This window comes from Octopus sinensis, linkage group LG1, assembly GCF_006345805.1.
Source record: "Octopus sinensis linkage group LG1, ASM634580v1, whole genome shotgun sequence".
NCBI lineage: Eukaryota > Metazoa > Mollusca > Cephalopoda > Octopoda > Octopodidae > Octopus > Octopus sinensis.
The window spans coordinates 129457927-129484710 of record NC_042997.1 but is presented as its reverse complement, the minus strand read 5'-3'; the positions used below and the strand labels follow the sequence as shown (position 1 = coordinate 129484710).

At 37.4% G+C, this 26784-nt stretch overlaps 1 protein-coding gene across 2 annotated transcripts; it reads right to left on the bottom strand.

Annotated features, from left to right (window-relative positions):
* Positions 1–340: 340 nt before the first annotated feature.
* Positions 341–18952, bottom strand: LOC115213096 (3-ketodihydrosphingosine reductase). Of its 2 annotated transcripts, XM_029782022.2 has the most exons (10): positions 18796–18952; positions 11374–11463; positions 9483–9539; positions 8883–8948; positions 8268–8366; positions 6898–7089; positions 6677–6760; positions 4875–4958; positions 1923–2024; positions 341–576 (listed from the first exon to the last, which is right to left on the bottom strand). In XM_029782022.2, exons 1-10 carry the CDS (start codon positions 18904–18906, stop codon positions 466–468), a joined length of 996 nt encoding a protein of 331 aa, XP_029637882.1. In that variant the 5' UTR covers positions 18907–18952; the 3' UTR covers positions 341–465. The 2 variants fall into 2 exon arrangements, with proteins under 2 accessions (XP_029637882.1, XP_036360446.1); XM_036504553.1 differs by lacking the exons at positions 341–576; positions 1923–2024 and adding an exon at positions 2074–3013.
* Between the last annotated feature and the right edge of the window lie 7832 nt (positions 18953–26784).

The window sequence follows — 26784 nt, the reverse complement described above, 5'->3', positions numbered from 1 at the left end:
GCACTCTATACTACTTGAACATAGATATGATACTCAATATTCACTGTTCGACTACCAACTATTAAACCAACACAGTCAAACTAAAACTGTCAACTATCCCCCTCAGTTCACTCATTTCTTATTTATTGTAATCAGTTAGTCCCCCTTCAGTCACATAAGGGTGTTCAGGATTCTCCCCTAAAATCAATAGAAAGAATTATTTAGTGTATTGTGTCAGTTGTAAATCCTTCTGGACCACTTTATATCAACATCTCACATTAGTTGATATTTAAACATTTTACTGACAGACAATGGCATCATTTCTCCACCCCATTTTCTAAATACACAAAACAGTAAAACATTTGAATTGTGTAAGTTTGCTTTATTATTCATATAAAATTCATTAAATAAAATAATTATTCCATGTTTAATGCATATACTGGTATTTTGTATATAAAAATAGATCATAGTTTTTTTAAAAACTGATCAAGAAGCCTTTTTGTTACCTTTCTTCTCGTTATAACACTTTTGAATAATTTGATTAAAAGAATACAAATAAAATAAACCAATTAATCTGAAAAGTCCCATGGAGAAAACCTGAAAACAAAAGAGAAACCAAACATAAATATTCTGTTAATGTATTTTAAAGTAAGTAATCAAACCAGTTTCATTAAGTGTATGTAATCTGTTCATTTTTTTTTATACTTTCTACAAACCTACATTTATTTAGACTGAGCAAAGAACTTAAACTCCTCTTCACATATATCTCTCATTAATAAATTAATTAGGTTTACTTATCATCCTCATTACTATTAAAATACTGTAGAATTAATAATTCACCGAATCTATTTTTTTTAAGATGCAGTGTTTTAAGTTTCAGCTGAAATATTTTATCTAACAATTGGATCAAAGTAATTTTCTAAATTTGTTTAGTTTTTATTTGGAATGGTCCCTTGTAGAAACCAACAATCTTAGTTCAACATCTATAGATAACCTACTTTCCTCTCTCATACTTACAGACTCTTGTTTTTGTCATAATGGAAATAGTTTTGTTTCACTTAACATTAGTATGACATTGAAACCTCTTACCAAAACACCTTATTGATGAATATGCTTACAAACAGTCATAGCAAAACAGATATAAGTGAACCACTTTAAGGATTGGAAGCTATGAGTTTTGGTTGTGTAAACATACCTAAATTTTGTCAAACATACAAATTAGCCAAGAAGTGGTATTAAATTGAGTGGTGTATTTATCTCCAAAGCAGATGACCTCCATTTAGCTTTATCCTTCAAATACAAAAGCTTTTGCTAGTGGCAACAGTTCCTGCCAAAGATTTACCTCTTCCAGAAATGTCACCTTTCACCCTTCAGCTAGAATCAATCATCAAAAACCAAATATTCCATTTTGACTTTAAAGAAAGAATTGTGCCATTCCTTTTAATGGAATATACCTTATATTTAAAGAGTTACATATTCTTGTACTCAGTCTTACTTACATCTAATGTTCTTATCATAATTCTTATTATATGTTAATATTACTTCAAGGAAAGGCAGGAAGCTAGCAGAATTGTTAGCACACCAGGCAAAATGCGTAACAGCATTTCATCCATCCTTCCATTCTGAGTTCAAATTCTACCAAGGTTGACTTTGCTTTTCAGTTTTTCAGGGTTGATAAAATAAGTATCAGTTGAGCACCTTACACCCTTGAATTTGCTGGCTCTGTGCCAAAATCTGAAACCAATATTACTTCAAGGAGACTTATTACCAGAAATACTAAACAAGTAATTGCCAAGTTCCACCTCATCACTCTCAACAGTATTCTATAGTAAGATGTTTGAATATTCAGAAAGGACTACAGCTTTTACCTTTCTGTAGATCTGACATATACCAACTCTCAAGACCTTCGCCTAGTTATGTGAAACTTTAAATAATTTACATACCTGCAACAAAGCTTCCAAGCCTGAGGACACTGGTGCCATTCCTGCACTTACTGTTGCCAACAGAAAACCATCAACACCAAAACTGCACTGGAATTTTCCTTTCTAAGAACAAAAGACAATGACGTAAAAAGTTAACTGAAAGCAATGAAAATTTTGGAAGCACAACATAACAATTTCTAAGCTGTCTTTGATCTGTCTTCAGCACTAGTCTACTTCACTCAGTCTACCAATAAGCACTGAAGAGGCTTGTTATTTTTTCAAGCCTCTTCAGTGAAATCTTGTTTTGGATATCATTATTATTAATCTGTCAAATAACACAAGTAGAACTGGTGAAAACTTTGTTACTGAATACCTGGTTGATGGATCCAACAGGATTTATATCTCAACTGATAAACCAAGAGATCAGTATTTTAACCACTTGAATATTCCTGAAATGAAAATAAGTTGTCAAATCATAATTACATGATTTGACAACATCAACATCATCTTCATTTAACATCTGTTTTTTATGCTGGCATAGATTGGATGCTCTGACATGTTCCAACAAGCTGCAGGGCTGTGTTGGGCATGATTTCTATTCCTTGATACCCTTTCTAATGCTTGCCACTTAATAGAGTATACTAGGTATTTTTGTTGTTGCTTTTTTGTTTTGTTTTGTTTTTATGTGACTCCAAAACTGGTGAGGTCGCCAACTAACTCACAAGAGAAAAGAAAAGTAAAAAGTGCCCTCGACTGAATGGGAGTGTATTTGAGAGAGAAGGAGGTGGCTTTTTGTCAGGGCCTGAAAGCTTAAGTATCAGAGAGAGACAAGTACAGGTGTCCTGCTGTAGAGAAGATACATGGCTACCCTGCATCTATCAAAACTAATTAGAGATCAGAAACTAAACTAAATGATTTAGTTATAACTTGTAAAACAGCTAAAATTACATAAAATACTCACAACAGGCCAGCTTGTCTCAATTCCTTTAATCAAATCTCCACATACAAAGACATCCAGATAAACACTTGAACCAGCAAGGGATTTTCTATAGAGCCACACATTATACTGAATGCAGCAAGTAAATCTCCCTCAATAAATTCTTTACTGTCTTCTAAAATGGTGATTAAATGCTTTAAGAATCAATTCTTATAGTAGAATAATAAAAATAATAATAATGAAATTATTGTGTATAGTGCTCACGTGCACAACTCATCAAAGGTGCATGTACAGTACATAGAATTATGTACAAATGTCAGGAAAGTCAACAGTGTATGGGTCATGATATATGTGTGCATATATATGGAGGTGGGGATGTCAGGTGTGGTGTTGGTGAATTTCAGAAAGCATGGAAGTTTTAAAGGATGCAATGTCTTGCAGGTAGTTTGTTCCATGCTTTAGCTGTACTTTTTTCTGACTTTGTAGGCACACCTGCATGTGTTAGACACATGGAGCTCAAAAAGGTGCTCAAGGTGGTTGTTGGTATGATGGTTAATAATTTTGTGGGTGTTAACCAAGTCAGTTGCCAGATATCAGAGCTTCAATGTATCTATGCCCTGGGAAGCAAGGCATCTAGAGTATGGTAGATGCCTGAGGGAGAGTATTCGCTTGGTTGCATGTCTCTGAACAGTTTCCAGGAGGTCAATGTCCTAAGCAAGATCAGGGTTCCAGACCGGTGATGCAAATTCCAAGTGCGGCTGCACCATAGCTATATAGCCATATACAGCCTTAAATAGATAACTGGAGAGTGGCTGACAAAGGTCTTGCTGAGTGATGTCAAAGCACCCTCACCCTTCTTGACAATTTTAGAGATGTGCTCTGTCCAGCGCAAATTGCTGCTGATAGTAATGCCCAAGTCACAATATTAATGTTGGGGAGAGAGTATGTGGACACTGGGTTTTTCCTTCCAAAATGCATGGTGGTACACTTGTCAACAGCCAACTTGAGTTACCAGTCCATGATTCATTGTTGCATTGTGTCCAGGTCTAATTGCAGGAAAGATCTATAGTGTTCAGGATCTGTCCTTCCCATCTCAAGGTACAGCTTGATGTCATCTGCACATTTCAGCACTGGCATTCTTTAAGTTGGCATCTATGTCATTAATGTATGCAACAAACAAAAGGAACCAAGAACAGATCCCTGCAGTACACCAGATGACATCTCATAGGGTGAAGAATGTCCCACAATAAAGAAAAGATGACTACGTAACAAACACTGATCAGACAATAAGGTTTAACACAAGTGGCATGGTATATCTAAAGTGCTGTGAATATTTTACCAACTACTTCTGGGCCAACTACTTATGTGGAACTGAATGGGACTTCTTAAGATGCTGACATATTCAAATAAAAGGAAGATGAATAAGGCAGCTGAGGAATAAGAAAACAGATTATAACAAAAGAGATAAATACATAAGTAGGAGTGAAGAGGATATTTTAGATTGAGAGTAAAATCAACAAAAGACAGATATTCATCATCATCATCGTTTAACATTTGATTTCCATGCTAGCATGGGTTGGACGATTTGATTGAGGACTGGCAAACCAGATGGCTGCACCAGGTTCCAATCTGATCTGGCAGAGTTTCTACAGCTAGATGCCCTTCTTAATGCCAACCACTCCGAGAGTGTAGTGGGTGCTTTTAGTGACATACCATATTACAAACCCATAACACTAATGATAACTATCTATGAATATTTCATTATTATCATTTGGTTTGCAAATGATGCTGCTTTAATGATATTAAGGCAACAAGTTGGCAGCATCATTAGCATGCTGAACAAACTAATGAGCAGCATTTCTTCTAGCTTTACATTCTTAGTTCAAATGTCATCAAGGCCGACTTTGCCTTACATCTTATTGGGGTCAACAAACTAAGTACCAGTGGAGCACTGGGTTGATAGAATCAATGTCCCCCTCCTAATCAATGTCACCATCCTAATCCTAATAATTTGACAATATCTTATGAAAACTTACCAGTACATCATCAACAATCTTTTTTGCCACAATTTCAGATGAGATTAAGCCACCAGTTTCTGATATCAGTTCAGTCTCTTTCGGCTGTAAAAAGAATAATGTTTGTATTTTTAAACACATTTTTCACAGATATATATTTTTGATTTTTCTGGCTCGCATAGATCAGACAGTTTCTTTCACTCAACCTTAAATTGATAGCACCGATTAGCTGACTGCAGAGTAAAATGTGGTGACCGAGGTTGGGTTTGAAGTGATTGCCTTTAAATCAATAACTCAAAACCTGGTACTGTACAATAAAAGGTGAGCAGATACCAAGATCCAGGTCAAGCTCCTGACTGAAACTTCTTCATCGATGTTACTAATGAAGTTAAAAAGAGATGAACAGCAAAACAAAATCATTAAAACTGAAGCTCTTTTTACAGTTAACCCACAGGAGATGACATCTTAATCAATTACATTAATGGACACAAAACATATAAGCAGACACGGCAGTGGTAAGAACTTTGCTTCCAAGCCCCCCAGTTCCAGGTTCACTTCCATTGCATGTTACCTTTGTCTTCTACTATAGCCCAGAGCCGACCAAAACATTGTAAGTCGATTTGGCAGATGGAAACTGAAAGAACTCTTTCTCTTTTACTCTCTCTCGTTGCTCACAAGTGACCATTGTCCATCTTTCTTTTCCTCATGTGATCATCTTTCTTTTCCTTCAGTCTGTCACACAGACCAGACGCATTCTTATCTGTCTCCTCTTCTATCTTTTCTCTTGTCAAAGACAATATTCCTCCAGTATTTGCTACCTTGCCTCATCTGGCCTAACGGCTCTCCATGTTGTTTTCATTTGGTTTGTTGTATGTTTCCACTGTCCTGTTTTTGTTACCAACTTTGACCCTCTGCAAATCCCAAATTCTATTTTTGTTTGTGGGAGCAACTGCCTTTCGAAGCCTCATGTTGTTAAATGCTCAAAATGAAGAGTAGATGGACAGCTGATAACTGATGAAGGGTCATTCTTTATGTGACTTGTCTTGTTTTCCATTTGCTTCTCTCATTTGCATATCCAAGTTTGTGTTCGTATTTCATGTTGTTTACATTTTGTGACGTCCTGTACCCATATATGCATATATATACATATATATGTAAGTATGTATATATGCATATATATATATATAAAATTCTGTTGACTGTTCTTTGAGCCACTTCTTCACTACAGTTTTCACTTCCTCATCACTCTTTCATAGGGCCGAAGAGATGATAGTCCAGTGCCCCACAAATTTCACATGAAATACTTCAACCAAACCTTCATCTTCAGAATTGAAACCCACTAGAATTACTTCCTCATCCATATTTTCCAACAGACATTGACTAACTGATACTCAAACTGGACATTAACAAATTTTATTAGTCTGGCTGGGCCTATAAATGACCATGAGGTTAAGAATAACCATGGATCTATAAATGACTATAGGTCTATAACAGACAATAGAACTATAAATAACCATAGGCCTATAAATGGCCATAGGCTTATAACTACTTCATGAGTCAATAAATTATCAAAGGCCTATAAGTGACACCTGGAGTTTATAAATTAACTGTAGATCTATAATTAGCCCCAATGAGTCTATAAATGACTGTAGGCCTACAAGTGACCATAGACCTATAACTGACCCCATAGGTTTATAAATGGTTATGGCCTATAATTGATTCAAAAATTTTATAAATGACAGTAGTCTATAATTGACCCAGGCAATGGGCACTGCTCCCTTTTTAACTATTTTTTTATAAAAACAAAAAAGTTAAGGACTTACTTTTGACTTCTGTTCTTCTGCAAAACCTGGTGTGTCTGTATCAGGTGGGAAGGCAAGGGTTATACCAACATTGTAAGGTTTCAGCTTAAGGAAGAAAAGCAGATGATAATTCAGACAGAAATGTTATACAGAGATGCTGTAGCATGACAAAACTAATAGCATTAAATAGCAGGATATTTCAATATCTGTCTTGCTTTAAAATGACTAACAATTTTACTCACTTCACTCTGTAAGGCTTCAGATAACCCTTTTAATGCAAATTTGGAACTAGAATAGGCTGTGTAACCATAAAAACTAAGCTGGCCAGCTTGGGATGATATAAAGACAATGGAACCTTCTTTCCTGGCTTTCATGCTACCAATCACAGATTTGGTGGCATAAACACTGGCAAAATAATTGACATCCATCATATACTGAAAGAGAAGAAATTTAGATTTAATACTCTCTTCTAAGATCATTTCAACAACATCATCATCATCACTACGAACATCATCATTATCACCATCACTAAGAACATCATCATTGTTGTTGTCATTATTATCACTGCCACTGCCACCACCGTCATCATTGTCATTACCATCATTATCACCATGATCATTACGAACATCATTATCATCACAATCAATATCATCATCATCATCATTTAATGTCTAGCTACCGTCAGTTTAACAGGATCTAATGAGTTGGAGGACATGAAGCACCATTATCTACTTCAGCTTGATTTCTACTGTTGGATGCCCTTCCTAATGCCAACCACTTTACAAAATGTGCTGAGTGCTCTTTTCAAAATGCCAGCACGATAATGTAAATAATAAAAAATAAATAATAATAATAATGGTTTCAGGTTTTGGCACAAGAATAACAGTTTCAGGGGAGGGAGTAAGTTAATTACACCAACCTCAGTGTTCAACTGGTACTTATTTTCTCAACCCCGGAAGGATGGAAAGCAAAGTCAACCCCAACATATTTGAACTCAGAACTTAACCCTTTCGTTACCAACCTGGCTGAAACCAGCTCTGGTTCTGAGTACAAATGTCCTGTTTTCATAAGTTTTGAATTAAAATCTTCCACCAAACCTTAGTCACAATTTATGTTTCTAACACTAGCTGAATGATAACTAAGTTATTTTACTAAATTCTTAGTTATATTTAAAGTAATTGAAAGAAACCCAGAGCATCTCAAAATAAATACAGTAATGAAAGGGTTAAAGACAGATGAAATGCTGTTAAGCATTCTGCACAGCATGCTAACAATTCTGCTAGCTTGCTGCCTTAATAATAATAGTAATAATAATAATAATAATTAATAATAATAATAATCTTTTCTATTATAGGCACCAGGCCAGCAATTCTGGGGAGACGGTAAGTCAATTACATCAACCTCAGTGATGAACTGGTATTTATTTTATCACCCCTGGAAGGATGAAAGGCAAAGTTGACCTCAGTAGAATTTGAAAATTCAGAACATTCAGATGGATGCATTTTGCCTGGTGTGCAATAATAACACTTAACACAACTCTTTCTCATACATACTTTACTTTGTCATACATACTTTACTATACACTAAACGGAAACAACAGCTGTTTGTTTACCTTAAAATCATCAATACTGGTTTTTTCAAAGTCAGCACTCATGGATGTTCCAGCACAATTGACTAAAATGTCAACTTCTTTCCCTTGGTCTTCAATAACCTTTGTAAAATAAAACAATTTTGGAGAGAAGTTTGTGAAAATTAGGAAATAAATGCATGTTTTAACATACTGGTTTTCTACGTTTAGAGTTTCAGTTATGTGATTGTGTGGTTGATTCAGATCAACATAGCTAAGCCTTTGGTCTTCATACACTCAACATTGACAGGACAAGAAGCCTTACCAAGACATATGGTAACTACAGTACATTTTACCTAGACAGCTATGATATATTTGCAATCCAGGAACAGGATAGCTACTAAATACATCATCTATATGAGAGATAAGGATGCTTTCAGATCCAAGTACTTAGGGACAAGGACCCCCTCAGCTGGGAGATGCAGTACCACTCCCTCTCCCCGTCAATAAATCTTTGTCTTGCACGTACTTGGTGACTCTGCTGGTGTTGGTTTTATATAAAAACCATCCAGTACAACCTTTAAAATGGTTGATATTAGGAAGGGGATCTAGCCACAGAAACTATGCCAGAATAGACAAGATAGAATCTTTAAGACTTACCTTCTTCATGGTATTTTCTACATCTTGGTAACTTTTGGACAAGTCAACTGAGGCTGTAACTACTTTCTGGAATAGAAAAATATAAAATAGCACCATATATTCAGATATGTAGAACTATCTTCAACCCAAGAACAAATATAAATTTTAGTATTAATAGTAAAACTATTAAACTGCAAGTATTTCACATGACGATAGTGATGTTGTTGTTTCACTTTTGACACGTAATAGTGAAATAGTGTAAGAGATAAGAGATTGCTCCAGGCTCGCATTAGGCAAGAAACTGAAAATTTTTTGGCCCATGACACTACATGTACTCTAAGTAAGGCATGTGTAAAATTAGAATGAAATCAGTTGGGTAGTTCTTGAGTTTTAGCAGTATTGTATTGGAAAGCAGTATTGAAGGATGTGAAAGTATGGTAGAAGGAAAAGAATAAGTGCCATGCTGAAGAAAATTCCAGTTTCTTCAGCTGGAAAGAGATAGAAAGAAAAAGAGATGGTGAGAGCTTACCCTCAAGGCACAAAGTATATATAAATTATATCTGCATGGTGTATATAGATAGTGGAAAAAAAGAAAGCTTAAGAAAATTTAATAAGACTTACCTGTTGTTCATCAATAAAACATTTTTGTACTTCATCTGCTACATTTTGGAGTCTTTCCTGGAGAGAAAAACAGAAATTAATATATCATGTTTATAGCATGAGATGAGATGATATGGGATGGGATGGGATGGTGGTAGTGGTTGTAGTGATATAGCATGCAGGTACTCATCTAAATGAATGTTTAAATATACAATAGCAGTAGTTATATGTGTATTGCAGTAGTGTGTGGTGATGTATTGTGGTAGTATATAGTGGTGGTGATAGATATATACTTTCCCACTCTAGGCACAAGTCCCGAAATTTTGGGGGAGGGGTCCAGTCAATTAGATTGACCCCCAGTATGCAACTGGTACTTAATTTATTGACCCCGGAAGGATGAAAGGCAAAGTCAACCTCGGCGGAATTTGAACTCAGAATGTAAAGACAGACAAAATACTGATAAGCATTTTTCCCAGCATGCTAATATTTCTGCCAGCTCGCTGCCTTGATGGTGATAGATTTATAGAAGTGGTAATGTCTGGCAACATGAAGTAGTTGTGTATTGTGGTAAGGTTTAGTTGTGATGTATAGTTATTGTTTAACCCCAGATCAGTCGTGACTAGCAGACTTATAATTAAAGGTGTTCCAGGTATGACCACCACATCTTTATCTCATATATTGCATTTCTAGGACTCTGTTTTCTAGTGTGCTCCTTTCTATCAAGATGATAGAGTGCAATTTGAATGAGATCTGGTTGATATTGCTAGTATGTCAATTGACCAAGTAGAAGCAGGTTTACTAGTTCATTTGATGACTTGAGGTGTTAATATGTGGTGGTAATATGTGGCAGCAGTATGAGTAGTAACATGTGGCAGTGATGCAGAATATGCATGCATACACTATGTGTGTATGTGCATGCGTGTATGTGCATGAGTGTGTGTGTACTTGTGTTTCCTTGTCTTGACATCTCACAATAGTTAGAAGGAAGTGACACAATAACACATGTAGTGTCCTTCATTTGCTATCTTTCATAAAAAAAACATGCTTGGCTATGAGGACATATTCCATCAAACCCATGCAGCAGGAAAAGGGGATGTTAAAATGATGGCAATGGTGATGAGGATATACACACACGTGCACGTGCACACACACACTTGGAATTTGCATCACCAGTCTGGAATTCCTTACTTGCTCAGGACATTGACCTTCTGGAAACTGTTCAGAGACATGTAACCAAGCGAATACCCTCCATCAGACAGCTACCATACTCTGAATGCCTTGCTTCCTTGGGCATAGATACACTAAAGCTCTGACGTCTGGCAACTGACTTGGTAAACACCCACAAAATTATTAACCATTGTGCCAACAACCACCTTAAGCACCTTTTTTAGCTCCATGTGTCTAACACAAGTGGGCATTCCTACAAAGTCAGAAAACAGCACAGCACCCATGACTTTCGGAAACATTTTTTCACACTCAGAGTTGCTGAAGCATGGAACAAACTAGCTGCATCAGTTGTTAGTTGCTAAGACATTGCATTCTTTAAAACCTTCATGCTTCCTGAAATTCACCAACACTACACCTGATATCCCTATCTCTATACACATGCACACATGTATATCATGAATCTTACTGTTCACTTTCCTGACTTTTGTACTATACATGCACCTTTGATGAGTTGCAGTGCATATACACTATACACAATAATTTCATTATTATTATATATACACACACACACACACACACAAGCTAATGAAGGAGTTTCTATGCAGCTACTTGATCTTCTACAAATAACAGCCAAATACCCACATAATTATATCCTACCATTTGGATCAGGGCTGACATGAGATTAAGCAACAACAAAATCTAACAGAAAAAGATTTCAAGTGTTAACAGATGAAATGATACAAACCTGATTGCGGGCTAATAAAGTGACATTTGCACCTTTTGAAGCAACATAAAGTGCCACAGATTTACCAATACCGCTTGATCCACCAGTCACCTATAAAAAATTTAAAAATGAAGATTTAAGTCATTAGATGTGAAATAGCAATAAGAAACCAAATAAAAAATAAAATAAATGTGCCCTTTTAAAGGCTCATGGGCCTGGTTTCAATGGTGTATGTGTTCCCCAGCTGGACAGGATGCCAGTCCATTGCAGCGTTACTCATTTTTGCCAGCTGAGTGGACTGGAACAATGTGAAATGAAGTGTTTTGCTCAAGAACACAACGCGTCGCCTGGTCCAGGAATCTAAACCACAATCTTATGATCATGATGCTGACAACCTAACCACTAAGCCACGTGCCTCTACAAAAAACCAAATACTGGGAAATATTTGTTTTGATAAGATAAGAGTGATGCAATAGAGAAGGAAAACAATAGATGCAGAGAGAGTTAGTTATAGTGAAGTTATTGCATACACTTTAGCTTCAGCCCAATGTATGAGACTAATTAGGCTTTAGCACATAATTTCATGTTTTCTATATTTGATAACATCTTTCATTAAAGGAAGATTACACATCTTGATTTTGAGTACGGACCACACTGATAATGAGTTCAAATTTTGGCTCAAGGCCAGTAATTTAGGGTATGGGAGTTAGTTAATTACATCAACCCAAGTACTAGACTACTTCACTAGTACTTTATTTTATCAACCTGAAAAGGATGAAAGGCAAAATTGATCTTGGTAACATTGGAACTCAGAACATAAAGTGTTGGAAGAAAAGACACTAAGTATTTTATCCAGCTTGTCACCTTAACCCTTTCATTACCAACCCAGCTGAAACCAGCTCTGGCTCTGTAGTACAAATGTCTTGTTTTCATAAGTTTTGAATTAAAATCTCCCACCACACCTTAGTCACAATTTATGTTCCTAACACTAACTTAATGATAACAAAGTTATTTTACTAAAGTATTTGTTATATTTAAAGTAATTGAAAGAAACACAGAACATCTCAAAATAAATACGGTAATGAAAGGGTTAAAGACCATTATGCTAATAATTAAAGCCAATGAAGTGATTAACATAGAAGTGTCAATTCACTGTAAATATTATGGCAATAGAAGTTGTCTGATAAAGTTGTCAGTATAGCAATGTTAATTCTGTGTGGAGACAACATCAAGAGTTTTAAAAAGTGATTGATGGAAAATTTTAGTACAGAAATAAGACATACATCAATGTAAAAACAATATACCATAGAAAATATATTTATGAACGTCATGAAGCTTTAATAAAGACTGATTTTTAATTAGCAGCTGCATCTTGATAGAATCATTGTAGTTATTAAGAACATGCTATTCTGTCATATTCATTTACTAATTGCAAAGTAAGAATAAATATTTTTAGTTGTCAGTTTTTTGCCATACATTTAAGACTCTGATCACTAACAATATATATTTTTAATTAGTTTTAAGCTTTCTGGGAAGAAAATATGGTTTGATGTTGTTTTGATTGATTTACAAATTTTATTCTACAAAATCGGTAAATGATATGAACAGTTTGCAATTCTCTTCATTTTTCTGGTGAGCACAATAAAAGTAAATAAATAAATAAAAACATGGAAGTATTTTTCCAATAAAGTAACTGGAGTACTTTGTAACAAGTTATATCTTTATCACTAGTTATTGTTCCAGAATTGGCAGATCCCACAACAATGCCATTTCAGAGAATTCCACACTGGACTTGAAGAAACAAAACAAATAGAGAAATGCTTCGTGAAATATCTAGTTTCAGATTTAGTGAGATATAACAGAATCATTGACAGAATGAAGAACTAAATTGTGTGGGTGGTTGTGTAGAATTCAATCTCAAGGAGATCAAATCTGTGGACATGCATTGTTTTTGTTGAAAATTTAAAATATTTCTAACTTCATTTAACTTTATAGAAAGGATCTTATCAAGTATGTATGGGTGTAGTGGATGCTTTTCACATGCCACCAGCACAAGGGCCAGTCAAGTGGTACTGGCACTGACCATACATGAATGGTGCTTTTTATGTGCCACCAGCACGGGAGCCAGTCAGGCGGTACTGGCATCAACCATGCTCAAAGGGTGCTTTTTATGTGCCACCAGCACAGGAGCCAGTCAGGCAGCACTGGCATCGGCCACGACAGTGATTTTACTTGACTCAACAGGTCTTCTCAAGCACAGCATATTTCCTGATGACTGAAGAGTACTTTTAAATGATCCAGTTATGCAACACTGGCATGGGCCACAGCTACAATCTCACTTGGCTTGCCGGGTCTTCTCAAGCACAGCATATCTCCAAAGGTCTCGGTTGCTTGTCATTACCTCTGTGAGACCCAACATTCGAAGGTTGTGCTTTACCACCTCATTCCATGTCTTCTTGTGTCTACCTCTTCCACAGGTTCCTTCCACTGTTAGGGTGTGACACTTCTTCACACAGCTGTCCTCATCCATATGCAACACATGACCATACCAGCGCAGTTGTCTCTCTTGCACTCCACATCTAATGCTTCTTACGTCCAACATTTCTCTCAGGATGCTTACACTCTGTCTTGTATGCACATTGATATTACACATCCAGCAGAGTATACTGGCTTCATTCCTTGCAAGCTTATGCATGTCCTCAGCAATCACAGCCCATGTTTCACTGCCATGTAGCATGGCTGTTTGCACACATGCATATACAGTCTACCATTCACTCTGAGCAAGAGGCCTTTTGTTACCAACAGAGGTAGGTGCTCTCTAAACTTTGCCCAGGCTATTCTTATTCTAGCAGCTACATTCTCAGAGCATCAACCCCCACTACCTAGGTAATAGAAGCTATCAACTACTTGTAGTTTTTTCCCCTGGCATGAGATGGAATCTGTTTTCTGTACATCTTTGGTGTTTATTGCCCCTGTGCATCTACCACTCACAAAAACTATCTTCCCAGTTAACATTCCTATGTCTCCATAGCTTACACTGGGTACATCTTATGGAGTTTCTACTTTTGCCTTATCTACAGACCAAGCAGGGCCATCTACCTAAAGGGATTTGTGATTTGTCTGCCTTCCTACTTACTATGACTTTGGTCTTTGCTAGATTGATTTTTAAGGCCCTTCGATTCTAGACCTTGCTTCCACACCTGAAACTTCATCTCTAGTTATGGTAGTGACTCAGCTATTAGAGCATGGTCATCAACATAGAGGAGCTTCGAGGGGCAGCCAGTCTTGAATTCCTTTGTTATTGCCTGGAGGAGTATGATGAACAAGAGGAGGCTGAGGACTGATCCTTAATGAACCCTACTTCTACCCGGAATTCTTCACTATACTCATTGCAAACCCTCACCTTACTGACAGCATCCTTGTACATGGCTTGTACAGCTCTCACCAACCACTCATCTATCCCTAGTTTCCACATTGATTATCATATAAGGGATCGGGGGACCCTGTCAAAAGCTTTCTCCATGTCAGGAAAAGCCAAGAATAAAGGTTTATCTTTGGCTAGGTATTTCTCCTGCAGCTGTCTTACCAGAAATATAGCATCAGTGGTGCTTCTCCCTGGCATAAACCCAAACTACATCTCATCTAAACTAACTCACTCTCCAGCTTTGACCTTTTCCATGACTTCCATTACCTGATCCAACAAAACGATACCTCTGTAATTATTCCTATCTAATGCATCACCTTCATCTTCGTAGCAGTTGACTATGGCGCTGCTACACTAGTCATTGGGTATGACTCCTTCATGTATCACCTGGTTGACTATACGGCTAACTAGACTATAGCCTACACCGCCAGATATTTTGAGCATCTCAGCAGTGATTCCTGGTGGGCCAGGGGCTTTCCCTGTCTTCATACCCTTAATTGCTTTATCTACCAAGGTACTGTCAATCTGAATAGCTGGTTCCTCTGTTTGGTTGACACTTGGCAGACTCTCTCCCGTTCATTCTCTTCATTTAGCAACCTTTCATGGTGGCATCTCCAAGTCTCTCTCTTTGCAGCATCATTAAACGCAAGTGAGCCATTATTCATGCAGACACATTTCTCTCCTATGACATCACGATTTTCTCTCACACACTGCCTTGCAATATGAAACCTTCAAGTCTCTGGTCCTCATGATGCAGAACATTGGCAAATTTCTGTATACACTAACTTTTATGTATCTAGTTAATGTTATAAATGTATAGAGTGACTGATGTATGTAAATATTGACTGGTGCATGTCAGAAGTGACTACTGTGCATGTATATCAGTGCATATATAGTGGTTGAATGTGCTGTTAAACCACAGGTCAGCACTGAGACCAAACAAATCTATAATCAAAAATGTTTTGGTTGCCACTATCTTATCTTTTGTCAATAACAGTAATCATAGTGGGAGAAACAATCTTTCCTACCCAATTGTGAAGTAAGTAAATTATCATTGCACATAGAAGATGGCATCTTAGGTAGTTTGTAGTATTTGTAAACTGTTACATGAATAACACTGAGGGCTAATGCAATAGTGGCTTCAGCATCATCTGTCAGATATATATATATATATATATATATCTATTTAGTACGAGATTGGATATTAAAAACAAGCACTTTATTAGATTATCAATTATTGCAGTTCATTGTAAAATATATCTCCTTCAAACTCAATTGAAAATAAGAATACTGTCTATTTTATATTTAGGTAAATGAAACAAATGATAGGGTCCTACGAGTATGAAGAGAAAAAAGATAAAGTATATTATTGTATAAAAATCAAGCAGATCAACCATCTAGTAGACCATCCCATCAATGTGTGAAAAGTAAACACTGCATGTGTGTATGTGTGTGTGTGTGTGTGTGTGGTGTGTGTGTGTGTGTGTAAAAAGTGGGACACTACCAATAATTATCAGTCTTATGCAACGGTTTCTTGTGACAAAGTACAAAACCAGATTTTGTAAGGACAGAGTACAATTCAATGAACTAAGGTATATATCACTGGTTCTTAGATTATTGTTCCTAAAATAAGAGACTTACAAGATGTTAAATGAACCCAAACATCAACTAGATTGACATTATCATATTCACTTCTGTCGCGCTTAACTCACTTTAAACAATTTCTACTGTAAATTTGTTTGGAGATATGTATAGATGGCAGTGTGTGTAGCTAATTATGTTTAGTTAACAGTATATAGAATGTAAGTATATTTGCATAATTAAAATGTTCACATTGCAACCACACAGTTGTGGGTTCAATCCCAGCACACACCATCATAGTCTTGAGTACACTTCTTGTGTGAAATTTTATAGATGAGGTCTACAGAGAAGTCCTTCATGTGTGTGTGTGTTTGTGTGTTTATATCAGAAAAACCAGTACATTTAAACAGAAATGCCCTGACTATTTGTAACTTAGAAGAATGAAGAAATAAGCACCAGACAAAGCTCTAGGATTGAATCAGGTGGTGCTCTGGCATGGCTACAGGCCAATGACTGAAACCCATAAAAGGAGAATAAAAAAGTTAGATGTATATGCAGATAAAATTATGTACAGGTAGAAGAGTGTATTAGGTAGAAATATATACAAGGAACCTCTTAACACTATAAATCTGTAACTGCACAAGGCAAGCAATTTTAGGGAAGGGGAAAATCGATTATTTCAACCCCTATACTTGATTGGTACTTTAGTTTATCAACCCTGAAATTATGAAAGATAAAGATGATCACAGCAAGCTTTGAACATTGAATATAAAGAGCGAAAGAAATGTTGCCAAACATTTTCTCTGACACACTAATGACTAACCAGTTTGCCGACTTGAACAGCTTAAGTATTAAAAAGAATATTACTAAAACCCTGTTGATTCTGTTGGATGTTATTTTACTACCCAGATGTCTGACACACCTACTTGTTAGGTTGTTGCACAAAATATCTGATGCTGCCTCTAATATAATTCATTGATGGTTCTGACATTTTATGTGCAACAGCTTGGTGGAAATAACTTCAAATAATATCAATAAAATGATTAATTTCTGACAAAGAGTCTTATTTTATTGACACTAGAAGTATGAAAAGTCAAAGACGTCGGGATTTGAACTTCGTGTAAAAAGGATTAAGTACCTTTCACAACCTTTGCAACAAATAATGATTACTAGCAGCACATGGACATATATTTGAGGCGGTTAGGGTACCGTTGACTGCAGTACTTGCGGGTATTTATTTAATTGACATCGAAGTGAAAAAGTGAAATCGACTTCGTCAGGATTTGAACACAGAACGTGAAAGCCTGTTAACTAGATACCACAATGCACTTTGCCTGTTGTTCTGCCTTTTCTATCACACCGATAATGATAATTCATTTTGACAAGACACAGGATTAATTGCACTGCAGAGATTCCCGTAGTCAAAAAGGGCGGGGGGGGCGGAACGGGCGGAAGTCTTGCCACAACTTTGTTTCTTACTCCAAAATCGTTAGCGGTGCATATGTTTACGAAATACAAGTTACATCGACAAACAAAACATCTGACAAACACGCAATTCGTCGTCGCGCAAACTTGTTAGAAATAGCAGTCACTGTCCATTGAACCACACTGCATTGTCTCGACACACTGGATAACATGATTATCCTAAAAAAACAATAACACGTTAGATAACACTTCTTTATACACAATATCAGGGGGTAAAATAAGACAGTCGCGGCTGGAATGCCTTTGATCAAAGTCTCAACGGAATAGAACCTTAAAGTATCGGAACCTGGCAGTGAACTATCTCTTCTAGTCTGTTTGAGACGTTTGGAGGGACTGGGCTGCTAACGACGAAGTTCTTGTCATCACTGGCAGCCCCTTTACCGAGGTGTCAGGTGGTGTCCGTGAAGGTGTTTGGCTTTTCCAACGTCTTAGCTTCGCCATCACCCGTGGTAATACCGCGAGCGTGTTGGCTTGCTTCCGTAGGTTCCGTTGAACCTTGTGGTGTGCGACCAATTGAGGCATTGGTGCTGCATTGATGTTTTTTTCTGTCCTTTCCTTTTTTTTTTGTTTTTCCTTTTAAAATATATTCCTTTTTTCATTGAATTAACTATTTTAAATTATGTAAGTTTAAGCACGAACATTTAATTAGCATCATACAATTATTGACTGTATTAATAAGACCACGAAAATAAACATCAAAGAAGACGGTGGAGAGACGAAACAGCAGAAGTAAAGTGATTTCCTGCTAGAAAACAGTGATATTATGGTGCGTATATGAGTAAAATCTAGTATCCTACGATAGTATATCATGGTCAAAAAAAACTTTGATCAAGTTTAAATTATGAAACTAGGAAGTACTGACATCCTTTTAGGCACGTTATTATTTCTGACTAGGTATATTAACGGTAAAATTTTTTTTTAAAAAACAAGAAAACAATACCAAAAAAACTTACGACAATATGATAACCATGGATGTTTCGGATAGTCTTAGATCGGAACATAAAATGTAAGACTATAGTTAATATCAGGATGGAGATAGGAATAATTACAAAGAATATCCCCATGATGTCAACATTAATTACAATGATAACAGATTGTAAGGGAAGTAACTCCACCTATCAATTCAGTGACTACAGCTGTCCACACTCTATAATTGATTTTGAATAGCAATGGGATACTTTGGAGGCGTGTATAATTGATAATATAAAGTCCAGTACTTAATTGGTACCTTATTTTATCGACACCTAGACAAATGAAATACAATGGTTACTGCGCCAGGATTTGAACTCGAAATGTAAAAAGATGTATCTTATGGCATTTTGCTTTACGGGATATCGTTTCTACCAACTCTCACTCGTTCTTTCCAACTTATATATTATCACTATATTTCAATATATATTTATTGATATTACAGCAATATTAAATTTATTGCCGATATAGTAATTATATTTATTGATGGAACCGAAATATTATATTTACTGATAAAATAGTAATAAGTTCATTGTTATTTTTTAATTACGTTAATTAATAGACATGTAATTATTCACTCATAAAACTAATTATAATTATTGATGATACAGTGAATATATTTATTGATTACACTGATTTGTATATTTACTTATAATAGCAATAATTATATTTATTAATAATATAATGATATTCATAATATAATAATATCTTATAATATTAATTATAATATAGGAATTTATATTTATTGATATTACATTAATTATTACACCTATGACCATAGAGCTGTCATGTTTATTAATAATACAAAATTATTATACTGTGGCTTTGGTTATATGGATCTTTATATGTTGGTATAACGATGGACTGTATGTTGTCCTATAAATAACCCAAATACAATGTTGTTTAAATAACATTTATTTTTACTGAAGCATATTACAATATTTAGATTTTTACATAATTGCTTGCCAGTAGTGTATAATGGCATGCTAGAAGTGAATGTGCTAGTGTATAATGTGTTAGAAGTGAATGTAATTCCTAGTTACACTAATAACAGAAAACATCAGTCCTCCACTAGAGAGCTTGAAGGAGAAATTAATGAAAATAACACAATTGTAATGAAAACAATACAGTTACATGGCAAGAAATTTACATGCAAAAAGAATGCAATTATAAAATGTAAATAACCAAAAGTGAAAGAAATAAAATATTGTTCATAATTATAGTTAATGTATTTGAAAGTGTATTGAAAAATGAAACACATGCAATAAGAGAGAAAAGGCTAGCAATTTTGTGAGGATGTACTTTGTTGATACTGTTACCTCCAGTACTTGACTGGTATTTTATTTTACTAACCCTGGCTTCCGTGCCGGTGGCACATAAAATACACCAATCTGACCGTGGCCGTTGCCAGCCTCGCCTGGCACCTGTGCAGGTGGCACGTAAAAAGCACCCACTACACTCACGGAGTGGTTGGCGTTATGAAGGGCATCCAGCTGTAGAAACATTGCCAGATTAGACTGGAGCCTGGTGCAGCCTTCTGGCTTCCCAGAACCCCGGTCGAACCGTCCAACCCATGCTAGCATGGAGAATGGACGTTAAACGATGATGATGATGATGAACCCCAAAAGGATGAAAGACAAAGTTGACCTTGGAATGTAAAAACAAACAAAATGCTACTAAGCATATTGCTCAGCATGCTAACAATTCTGAAAGCTTACCACCTCAAATGATGTTATAATTATGGTTTCTAATTTAGGCATAAGGTCAGAAATTTTGAGAGGAAGCCAATACTATCAGCCCCAGTACTAGACTGGTACTTATTTGTATTGACTTTAAAAGGACAAAAAGCAATGTTGGCCTCAGTGAGATTTGAATTCAGAATGTTAAGAGCCAGAACAAATATTACAAAGCCTTTTTTCTGACCATTTTAATGTTGCTATAAAAGTTTTTCTACTATAAGTGTGCGGCCTGAAATTTTTGTTAAAAAGGAGCAAATTAACTGTCGATTATGTCAACCCCAATATTCAACTGGTGCTTATTTTGACCCTAAAAGGATAAAAGGCAAGGTTGGCCTCAGCAGAATTTGAACCCAGAATGTAGAGATGGACAAAATACTGCTAGGCGTTTTGTCCAGCTGCTAATTATTCTGTCAGCTCACCACCATCAATGTTGTTAGAATAACCCTTTCTATTATAAGCACAAAACCTCAAATTTGGGGGAAGGGGGCTAGTTGATTGCATCAGTTCCAGTGCTTGATTGGTACTTAATTTATCAACCCCCGAAAGGTTGAAAAACAAAGTCGGCCTCAGCAGAATTTGAACTCAGAATGTAAAGACAGATGAAATGCAGCCAAGCATTCTGTCCAGCATGCTAATGATTTTGTCAGCTCCCTGCCATTAATGTTATTATAATAACCTTTTTCTATTATAGGCACAAGGCTTGAAATTTTGGGGAAGGGGTTAAGTTGATGACATGGATTCCAGTGTGCAAATGGTACTTATTTTATCAACCTTGAAAAGATGAAAGGCAAAGTCGGCCTTGGAGGAATTTGAACTCAAAATGTAGCAATGGGTGAAATACTGCTAAGCTTTTCACTCAGCATGCTAACAATCCTGTCAGCTCACCACATTTAATATAGTTATAGCAATCTTTTCTACTATAGGCACAAGGCCTGAAATTTGGGGAATAGGGATAGACAATTACATTGACCCCATTACTCAACTGATATTTATTTTATGGACCCTTAAAGGATGAAAGGCAAAGATGACCTCGGCAGAACTTGAACTCAGAACGTAAAGACAGATGAAACGCCACTAAGCATTTTGCCCAGTGTGCTAACAATTCTGCCAGCTCACCGCCTTAATATAGTTATAATAATGAAACTATAAAGTGGATGTTTGTGTAGCAGCAACAAACTTTAATATTTCTTTGAGAATTGTATGCCATAACTTAAACGAAAGAATTTCTCCATATTTTGAAAATGTTTGCTGCTGGCATAGTCTTGGCAAGGTTCTATATTTCTGTGAAAAACTGTTTGCCATTGGTGTAATGACTGAGTGAGCTATTGTATTTCTTTGAAAATTGGTTTGCTGTTAGTGTGGCAACTGTTAGCTTCTGTATCCCTTTAGAATATTTCTTTCCACATGGTGTCTTAATTCTAATTGAACCAGTGAATTCCTGGATACAACTTCATTCAACTCAATTTGTGATTATTCATAAAATGAACTGACTCAACAATGGACTACCCAGGGCAGAAACTAATTATGCTACTATAAAAGAAAGAGTAAATTCACCATTAACTTTTCTCTACTGACCAGCTTCAGATGTAGTCCCACACTAATACAGTGAGCCACTGTGAGAATTACAAGCTTTAAGCAAGTTGTTTTCGCTTTGTTCATTATCTCTTTTTTTTTTTATTAAAGTCAGAATTGCAGAAATTAACAGAATCTTCTTTGTATAGAACTCTCTTTTCAGCTGGTCTAAAATATTAGACATATCACAGTTAAATGACCAATTGATCCATAGTATCTCTTTTTCTACATTAGGAGATCCTTACATGATTAAACAGCACATCATTTTGTTCAACATGCTTGTCAAACTAGCACTGATGTGATTTGAACATGTAACTTTCTGATATATTACAACACATATATCTCTTGTTTACACACTCAACTAAGCACAGTGTTGTTATCAATGCACTGAAGTTACGATTTGGCGTTAGAAGTTTGGATTTTCTCAGACACCATATGATAGCTGAAGGCATTTCTCCATTGGTGGTGAAGGTCACTAGTTATAGACCAACTTCACACCAACTACTGTCTAACAACTATTATGATTCTGAGGTAGCATTAGCTTTTATCGACATTTTCTTCCATGAGAAGCAACCATACTCATCACCAGACTGATTTCAGAAGTATCCCATGTATTAACACATAATCCCTTGCATGGAATGAAGAGTGTGAAACCGATTTCTGTCGCATTAAGAATGATTTCACTGAAGCTGTGATGTTAGCACATCTGTTTGAAGATGTTGACATATGTCTTATGGCCTATGAATCTGACTCCACTATCACTGGAATGTTGCAAGGCCTACATAGAGACGTATGGGAACCCATGGAGTTTTTTTTGCTTTTGTAAAAGTTAAAACCTACTGAAACAAGATAGTGTATTTGGTCATGAGTTACTGGTTATGTCTGTAAGACATTATCAACACTATTTAGAAAGCAGGAAGTTTACTGTCTACACATACCATAAACCCCATTTACACAGTAAGTAAAGTCAGATTGATATTCTCCCAGGGAATTAAGATATTTGATTAAATATTTCACTTCATTTAAGATATGAAGCACATTTCAAACAGGAACAATATTGCAGCCAACATGTTTTCATAGCAAGAAATGTCAGTTCTACACATTACCTCATCCATTGATCTCACATGCATAGCCACTGATCAAAAAGGTGGTGAGGAACTTCAGTTGCTGCTCAGTGGTACTTCCTTACTTGTTTTCAAGAAAGTCTTTCTCTCCAGAGGTGAACAGGACATTTGGCATGCTACATCATGCGAATCGCCACATCTGTTCTAAATGTACCAAATAACAGTTCAGGCAACTCAGAAATTGATTGCTTCAAGATTTACCTGGCCCATAATTAACCAGAATGTACATCTGCATGACTAGAACTGCATGAGGTGTCAGCATGCCAAAGCTAACTATCATGTCAACACCTTTGCTATACTGATCACTAGGTTACACCTCATGCATATTGACTTGGCACTTTTTCCTTCTGGTATTTTTGACATGTAAGATCTCTGTACTCCATAACCAAAGACTATACTAATTGCAGATGTTATAGCAGAGACAGTAATGAAAGCCTTAATAGATCTCACTGGAGTAAGAGAGCCAATTATCTATTATTTAGGCTCTCTGCTGTCACACATGCTAAAAGCAAGCAGTTAGAATTGGCACTTTTTACTTCAGTGACCAACTTCTGTGGCTGTCAACAAATATGGATTGCAATGTATTACCCTCTGATACCTACTCAGTATCTATACAATATAGAAGGCTGGTTCAGGTTGTCCCATAGCAGAGTTAGTATGTGAAGCTACCTGTACAGTTAGTGTTACTTTAATCAGACACTTCTTCTGGCTCAGTACATCTACTCAGCATCTATGCTCCCACTCTCTACAGCTCAGAGGAGACCAAGGAACAGTTCTACAAAGATCTCAACTGGGTCATAGAAAATATACCAACGACTGAAAATATCTACCTTCTAGGGGATTTTAACGCTCGCGTGGGATCTGACCATGATTCGTGGCCCATTTGTGTTGGACACTTTGGTATTGGCAACATGAATGACAATGGTCAGAGACTACTCGAATTCTGCACATACCACAACCTGTGCATCACAAACACATTCTTTACCAACAAGCCATCCCACAAGGCATCCTGGAGACATCCAAGATCTCACCACTGGCATCAGCTGGATCTCATCATTACACGGAGATCCTTTCTGAATTCTACTCTATAGACCCGCAGTTACCACAGCGCGGATTGTGACACAGACCACTCACTAATTAGAAGTAGGGTGAGGATTCTGCCTAAAAAAGTCCATCGCTCCAAGAAAGTGGGCCAACCACACATCAACACCGCCAGAACCTCGGACCCTACACTGCGAAAATGTTTTGCTGCTTCTATCAAGGTTGCCCTTAGTAGCTGCCCAACCTCCTCTGCTGAAAGTAGGTGGGACTATATCAGGGAAGCCTTGTATACGACATCAATAGATACTTTCGGCATGAGAGGAAGGCAAAACCCAGATTGGTTCAATGCTGGGCTCTCAGAGCTGGAGCCAGTTATCGAAGCAAAGCGTGCAGCTCTGATGCAATACAAGAGTGACTCTTCTACAAAGTCACTCGAAGAACTCAGAAAGGCACAAAATAAAACCCAACTGACAGCCAGACGCTGTGCAAATAGGTATTGGCAGGAAATCTGTCAGAGTATCCAGTCAGCTGCTGACAGGGGCGACACCCGTGGGATGTATGCCGGTTTGAAGAAGGCCCTCGGTCCATCCGCAACCAAGTCAGCCCCTCTGAAATCAACTACTGGAGATCTCATCAGGGATCAAGGCAAGCAAATGGATAGATGGGTGGAGCACTACCAGGATCTCTGCTCACGGGAGACTACAGTGGCTGAGGCTGCAGTCGAGAGTGTCAAAATCTTGCCAGTCATGTGCGAACTTGACAGTCTGCCATCTATAGCAGAGCTCACCAAGGCTGTTGACTCTCTAGCAAGAAATAAGGCTCCGGGAAAAGACGGCATCTCCTCAGAGATCATCAAAGCCGGCAAAAACACCATCCTGCTTCGGCACCTTCATGAGCTTCTGTGTCAGTGCTGGGAAGAGGGTACAGTCCCTCAGAATATGCGGGATGCTAACATCATTACGCTTTACAAAAACAAAGGTGACCGTGGTGATTGTAACAATTACCGTGGTATATCCCTTCTAAGCACTGTTGGAAAGACCTTTGTCCGCGTTATCCTGGCCAGGCTACAACTACTTGCTTCTCGAATCTATCCGGAATCGCAGTGTGGCTTTAGAAGAAGCAGATCAACTATCGATATGATATTCTCCATACGCCAACTTCAGGAGAAGCCCGGAGAGCAGAAAATGCCATTATATATGGCCTTCATTGATCTAACGAAGGCTTTTGACTCGGTAAGCAGAACAGGCCTCTTCATCCTGCTCCAAAAAATCGGATGTCCACCAAAGCTGCTGAGGATCATCAAGTCTTTCCATGATGACATGCAAGGCACCATACAGCACAATGGTTCAACATCAGCCGCCTTCCAAATATAAAACAGGGTAAAGCAAGGTTGTGTCCTCGCTCCTACATTGTTTGGCATCTTCTTCTCGCTCTTACTTTCACATGCCTTTCAGACATCAGATGATGGAGTGTTTCTGCACAGTAGAAGTGATGGGAAATTGTTCAATCTCTCACGCCTGCGTGCCAAGACCAAAATCAGAAACGTCCTGATCAAGGAGATGTTATTTGCTGATGATGCCGCTCTGGTAACACACACAGAAGAAGCCCTCCAAAGGCTCATTAACTGTTTTGAGCAAGCATGTAATGACTTTGGCTTAGCTATCAGCCTTAAGAAGACCAACATCATGGGCCAGGCTACATCGGACATCCCAAACATACATATTGGAGACCACAGATTACAAGAGGTGTAGAAGTTTACCTATCTGGGCTCTACCGTCACCTACAACCTATCCCTTGACGCTGAGCTCAATATACGCATTGGCAAGGCAGCTGCTGCGATGGCCCAACTCTCCAAACGGGCTTGGGACAACAATAAGCTGACCAAGACCATGAAAATGAAGATCTACCAGGCATGTGTACTCAGCACTCTACTGTATGGAAGTGAGACCTGGACGCTATACACACACCAAGAGCGTCGCCTAAACATCTTTCACCTGCGCTGCCTCCGAAAAATCCTCCGCATCAAATGGCAGAATCATATCCCCAACAAAGATGTCCTCAGGCAAGCAGGAATACCAAGCATGTTTGCACTCCTCACACAAAGACGTATGAGATGGCTTGGGCATGTTAGCCGTATGAAAGATGGCAAAATCCCCAAGGACATACTCTACGGAGAGCTTGCTAGGGGTACTAGGTCTGTGGGTAGACCGATCTTACGTTACAAGGATGTTTGCAAAAGGGACATGAAGGCCTGCAACATCAATATTAGCGGTTGGGAGGCAGTTGCCGGCAACCATGGAGAATGGTGACGTACCGTAAAAGAAGGAATACAAAGGAGTGACAGAGAGAGAGAGGAGAAATGGAAAGAAAAGAAGAGACGTCAACAAGAGACTATGGCATTACAACCAGCCAGGAACAGTCTTCACTACATTTGCGGTACCTGCCAGAGGGAGTGTTTGTCCAGGATAGGACTACACAGCCACAGCAGGAAATGTAT

Excerpts from the sequence above, each read along its gene's own strand:
- LOC115213096 (XM_029782022.2), bottom strand. The coding sequence starts at position 18,906 with ATGGGGATATTCTTTGTAATTATTCCTATCTCCATCCTGATATTAACT. Across the intron at positions 11,464-18,795 it reads TCCATGGTTATCATATTGTC|GTGACTGGTGGATCAAGCGG; the intron begins GTAAGTTTTTTT and ends AATTTTTTATAG. Across the intron at positions 9,540-11,373 it reads CTTTATTAGCCCGCAATCAG|GAAAGACTCCAAAATGTAGC; the intron begins GTTTGTATCATT and ends TTTTCTCTCCAG.